Here is a 6,008-nt window from a genome sequence, read left to right as displayed (position 1 = left end):
GTGAAATGTTATTTCTCTCCGTCCTTTGCAGTGTTCTTCTTCTATGTATAAAATGTAAATCTACATAATGGTACAATAACATTAATTAATTCAATGTTAGTGAAAGTGAAACAATTTTTTAGATATATGAATGTGCGCCATTTGGTACATATTGGTATTAGTTATTTTAAGTAATTTCATAATTTTACAATTTGCATTGAATAAAATACAGACAATTACATTCCTGGAACTGACCATTCTTTCTTCTTTCCTACAAACGATTAGCTATGCAAGTCCTATTATCCTATGTTTATCACCGTTATATCGTAAGACAATCGACGCGTTTACGTAACTGACAATTTTTTATTGATACGATGTATTAAAAATATTTTGATGCATCTATCTTATATTTTCATATTTTTTCAAAAAAAAGAAAAAAAAAGAAACAATTATAGGCGTAAAAATGTACAAAAATTCATATTTATCAGATTTCTTCCCGCTGCTTTCGATTCGTAATCTAAATTTTTGAATATCGGCGAAAATTTAGAGATAAATGACGCGAATGTTATAAATTGTAGTATGTAATTTAACATTATTGATATTATGAAAATGCAGTGACATTAGTAATTAATTGAAATAACTGATGCATACATTTCATGCAAAAACTTGGTACGGAACCTTCAATGTCTGTAATTATTTTTGCAAACCTAAGGATAACATCGTTTTTTTTTCTGTTGACGGTAAGAATGTTTTTGTTTTTGTTCGTTTTGTGGTTGAGACTGACGATAAATCCAAGCATGCAATACCTGTTCTACTCGTTTTAATAACCGGACCAAATAAAGTACTTATTCAATTTTGTTACTTGATTTATCTACTTTAATCTCCCATAGAAATATTTTTGATGACACATTGGTTTGATAACTCAGATATTAAATCAGATAGAAAATGTTGACATCGATGTTATTTTTTATGTCAAAAAATAACTATCTTCTTGCTCTAAATCAATTGTCTTTAATTATTAATAATTGTGTTAATATATCGCTATTGTTATTTAAATATGACCGTCTTAGGCTATTTAATTCAGATTGTTTTCATCATGGCTACGAGTGCCTCTATCAAAATCCGCATTTATTTACGGTAGGTACATACAAAAAATGTTACGCACTATGTGCGCTATTGAATGGATTTCCGTTTACCGGATGAAGCTGTTTGAAGCTTAAAGAGTTTTGTGCTGTTGCTTCGACTGCTGCGATTTTTCACGGAAGCGTAAAAAAAGCAACGAACAATAATCAACGGAAATAACACCGGCGATACAAACGCCGCTTTATATAATAACGCTCTTTAATTACAAAATATTGCCATTATATTATGATTTTTATTTCCGTTAAAATAGTTTTTATTTATAATAATTGGATTTTATTTATAAATAATGCATAAAATATGAATTAGTTCCCTTAAAAACTTTAATCTTCTGATTATCGAAACATTAATGTACATTATGATCGTAATCATTTAGGAAGACTTCTAGCTATATAAAATATCATAGCACAATGGACCATAACGTCATTCCGTCTTGATCCGCTTCAGCTGAAGGTCGGGTTGTTCTTCGAATACAAATAACGGACCATTCGCGTTCTCATTACAACATTCAGGTTTAGGCAGCCTCAGTTCTACGTTTTTCTTCGATCATACCAGTTCAACCTTGCCATTGGACGTTCGACTCAAACAAATAGAAACAGAAGTAAGGAAACGTGATTTCAATTTACTAGAACAATTACGGGGACTTATTTTCCATTATTACATTTCTTTACAAAAATTCGATAGAGAAATCATAGTCGAATAAACGTGACGAAAGTGCCTCTAAACCAAATTTAATTTGCGTGATACGTCAATCGAAAGAGTTCGTTAAGGAAATCGCCTCGACAAAGTTTCAGCCTCCTATCATTATTATTATAAAATGCCAATTTTACATTAAAGTTATCAAGTGACAACATTTATATTTTTGCAGTAAAAGCTGCCTGTCGTATTTATTAATTCACAATTTTCTCAGATTTTTTCGAGTGGTGTGTTATAATTAAAAAACTTAAATACCCAATTTTTTACCCTTTCGTGCATCTAAGAGTGACTTATTTTGCAATTCTAAATAATTTTATGTTTATCAAACGAGTGAATTTAGAATGTTTTATCTTCTGCTGATCTTCGTCGTTGTCAACGTTGATCACAGGATTTATTCGCTCAACATCGAAGATTTCGTCGAGTATTTCAGTAGACCTTATAATGTGTGTCATATATCTAGTGTGTTGTAAGAAATAAATTATCGCAGTGATATGCGAGCAACAAAAATTTTATTCCCAAGCAGCCAATTGAGTTTGTTTATATACTTTATGTTGCACTTATACCTTTTGCTATTAATATAATGGTTCGTGCATTGTATCAATGATATAAATGCACGGATCATTCTTACATAAGCAGAAAGCTAAAAGATAGTGATTTTTAATTTTTTTTAATCGTGATATTCTAAAAAATCTAAAAAAGTTACGAGTTAATAAACACGACATTAAACGTAATATGTAATTCATATTTGTAAATATAATAGATATAAAATGCAGATCATAATATGTAAATCATATTTTGGTTAATAACTATCTTAATAACAGGGGAATAAAACATTGTCGAAATGGTTTTACTAGGAAGTTTTTTCGATTGACGTATCGCAAGTTTAGTTTGATTTCGGATCGCTTTTGTCATACTTAATCAGCTGCGCCATTTAACAGATAATGTCATTTCTTTAAGCTTTTCTGGCTATAGTTCGTATAATTTTAAAACAAAAAACAATTTAAGAAATATTTTAGGCTGTACTTCTTCTTAATATATTCCTTAATTTAACTAATTTTAATGTAATTTTCTAGCTCACGTTTTGTGCTTAGAAGTACTTGCACGTAGTGGGAAAGACAATTTAGGATCTTTGCCTGGTATCTATTACGTCTGCAGTCTATAGAAAAGACGTGATAGAATAATTGCAGGCTATTTAACTGCATTTTCTTGCCTATTGTATCGTCATTATTGTATAGAACTTGCATTGAAAACTCGAGTAGTAGTGTTATAATTATACATAACTATGATTTGTATAAAATATTGCTGACAAATTACATCGGATAAATACGCAACCAATATGATAATATTTGAAGTAAAAACGTATGGAAGAGAAAAAATAAAAATTAGTATCTATTTAATAACAAGTGGAAGGATCTCTTTTCGATTCGACTTATATTTCAATTTACATTTTGTGATGCTGTTTCTACTTTCGAGATGTATTTTTATCTCCTCCGGGCGACTGATTAAATCTTTCGTAAGATATTTAAATTTTCCTGATTGTAGAAACCAAGAGTGACATACTTCAATTTAGCACATATACGTATACAACATAACAGGATTTTGTAACAAAATTTGTTTGTAAAGAGAGACGTTATTAAAAATATTTAATTTTTCGTAATATATATAATATAAGAATCTGAAAGGCATAGTTCATTCGCGTATTCATACGTGTGTATGCGTGCATATATATTTCACAGGGATAATAATTAATCGAAAATGGATAGAAACTTTCTACGTTACGTTACAGAATCTATGTCTTCTATTTTTCGTTTTGTAGATATGTGGGGCGTTTTGTTGTTTGCGTCTCTTGCATTGACTAATGGCGTCGAACATAAAACAATTTATTCGTGGAGCAACGTCGAATATAATTTTCCAAATGACGCTATTCGAGATTCTCTGATATACAATGGTGGATACATACCCGAAAATAATATGCCACTTGGTCTAGAAAATTGGAAAGACAAGATATTTGTTACTGTACCTCGATGGAAGAATGGCGTCGCGTCCAATTTAAATTACATCTCAAAGAACGATCCGTCAGGTACCTAAGTTGGAAATTTTTAACTCTTAACTTTAACGTAGTAATTAATATTTCGTTTTCTTTTTTTTATAAAAATATAGAATCCCCAAAATTAACTCCCTATCCTAATTGGGAAACGAATTGCATTAATACACCTGATGGCATTGTAAGCATCTTCCGTGTCAAAGTCGACGCATGCGATCGATTATGGGGTGTCGACACAGGTACTGATGACATTTTAGGCAATAGCACACAAGTACGACCAGTGAGAATTTTCGTAATCGATTTGATAACAGATAAGGTAGTTTAATAAATTTATATTAATTAAAAGCTCACGTTTTAGCACACATTAATTGCAAATTGTAATTTACATATTTATTATTTGCATTAGATTGCTTTTATTATGATCTTCGTTTCAACACACACACACACACACACGACATTTTTTATATTACTGAAACAAAGAAATGAAATTATTCTCTAATAGTAAAAGTTATTTAATAATTACAGATATTGAGAATATATCCTCTAAAAAGTACAGACCAAACTTCAAATTCTTTCTTTGCCGATTCGGTAGTCGATGCAGATCCAGATAATTGTGACAACGCACACTTCTACATTTCCGATTTAGGCGGATACGGTTTGGTTGTTTATAGTTGGGCCAAGAACGATTCCTGGCGAATCTCGCACAATTTCTTCTACTTCGATCCTCTTCATGGTGAGATATTTTATATAGCAAAACATTAAAACGAAAGAAAATATACAAATATGAAAATACCATATTGTATATTTCTTTCAAAATATATCTTCTGTATGTTAACATATCTTTTAAAATATTTTATTTTCTCATATGAACATATTGTTTTACGCTAATACGGCTGTTATTAAAATTTCACGAAAAATTGTATAGGTAGTTCTTGTTTCTAGGAAACTTTAATATCAGTGGATTCAACTTCCAATGGCAGGATGGCATATTTGGAATGTCTTTGTCCGCACCACAAAGCGACAATTATAAAACTTTATATTTCCACGCGATGGCTGGTATCACTGAATTTTCCGTATCTACCGAAACCTTGCAGGATAGCACGTTAAAGAAAGCTAGTAATTATGGTGATTTTCACGTCGAGGGTGCGAAAGGTCCACTTACTCAAGGACCTACTTCTGTGATTGATACGAACACTGGTATCGATTATTTCACTCAAGTAAGCAAAAATGGCATCGCTTGTTGGGATACCAGTGTCGAATTAAATCCAAATACCTTCAGTAAGTAATAATTGAAATAATAATTGCCTTCTTGTATTTTTTCCTAAATAATTATTTACTTGAGGATTTATTTGTGATTCTGAGAAATATATATAGCTACAAAATATCATTATTATAAAACAATTGAAAACCTGTATTATCAAAGATTCAAGTAACGTTATAATGACTGATAAATAACCATCATTAGAGATTCTTCTATTGTGCTTATCGAGTTTCCTTTAAGGAAACCTGTCGCAGGAAGTGGTATTTCATCCCAAACAGGATTTTATGTTGCATCGATTAATTCTTACCTAACGAAATTCTAAGAAATCTGACTGGCATTTTGTACAAAGCAACAGTGTATCGACATATTTATAAATCACCATTGTCTTTCATTTTTGCAGTTCTTGCAGTTCAAGACAACACAACGATGATCTTTCCTAACGATTTGTCGATCGATCGGCCCAACAACATGCTTTATGTGCTCTCCGATAATTTACCACAATTTATGTTCTCTACTTTTGACACGAAAAAGCGCAATTTCTTCATCACAGCGGTCAACCTCGATTCTTTAACGCAGATGTGCAAGAAACAGGATCTCAAACTTAAGAGACGTCTTCCTCATATTCTTTAATTAAAAAATACGAATTTGCATAAAAATCGTAATCTAAGTAGCGTTTAGAATAGAAGTGATTTTATTTTATTTCTCTAAATCTACCTTTATTTATTCACAGAAGTTATACAAAAGAATATTCAGAATGATTACACGCGATATGTGAAGACCGCATGAAATATATGTTGTAACTATTGTTAATTCTAACCGTGTTACAGTTAATTTACTTTATCCCTACACCGAATTCTCAGTCATTTATGTCAAAAATCATTCTGTTTT

General features: G+C 31.0%; 1 protein-coding gene across 2 annotated transcripts; it reads left to right on the top strand.

Moving 5' to 3' along the window:
- The first annotated feature begins 1,535 nt into the window (after window positions 1-1,535).
- Window positions 1,536-5,936, top strand: Y-f (yellow-f). 2 transcript variants are annotated; one of them, XM_033345814.2, is made up of 6 exons: window positions 1,536-1,720; window positions 3,632-3,895; window positions 3,976-4,175; window positions 4,385-4,592; window positions 4,802-5,137; window positions 5,521-5,936. In XM_033345814.2, exons 2-6 carry the CDS (start codon window positions 3,634-3,636, stop codon window positions 5,748-5,750), a joined length of 1,236 nt encoding a protein of 411 aa, XP_033201705.2. In that variant the 5' UTR covers window positions 1,536-1,720; window positions 3,632-3,633; the 3' UTR covers window positions 5,751-5,936. The 2 variants fall into 2 exon arrangements, with proteins under 2 accessions (XP_033201705.2, XP_076478273.1); XM_076622158.1 differs by lacking the exon at window positions 1,536-1,720 and having other exon boundaries at window positions 3,617-3,895.
- Window positions 5,937-6,008: the final 72 nt, after the last annotated feature.

Source organism: Bombus vancouverensis, chromosome 10 (genome assembly GCF_051014615.1).
Source record: "Bombus vancouverensis nearcticus chromosome 10, iyBomVanc1_principal, whole genome shotgun sequence".
In the NCBI taxonomy this organism is placed as follows: domain Eukaryota; kingdom Metazoa; phylum Arthropoda; class Insecta; order Hymenoptera; family Apidae; genus Bombus; species Bombus vancouverensis.
This window is presented reverse-complemented; position numbering and strand designations above follow the sequence as displayed.

What these genes read in the sequence shown, in the direction of transcription:
- Y-f (XM_033345814.2), top strand. Translation starts at nt 3,634, where the DNA reads ATGTGGGGCGTTTTGTTGTTTGCGTCTCTTGCATTGACTAATGGCGTC. An exon ending in TCGATTTGATAACAGATAAG is followed by an intron (nt 4,176 to 4,384) that starts GTAGTTTAATAA and finishes TAATAATTACAG; the next exon opens with ATATTGAGAATATATCCTCT. An exon ending in ATTAAATCCAAATACCTTCA is followed by an intron (nt 5,138 to 5,520) that starts GTAAGTAATAAT and finishes TCATTTTTGCAG; the next exon opens with TTCTTGCAGTTCAAGACAAC.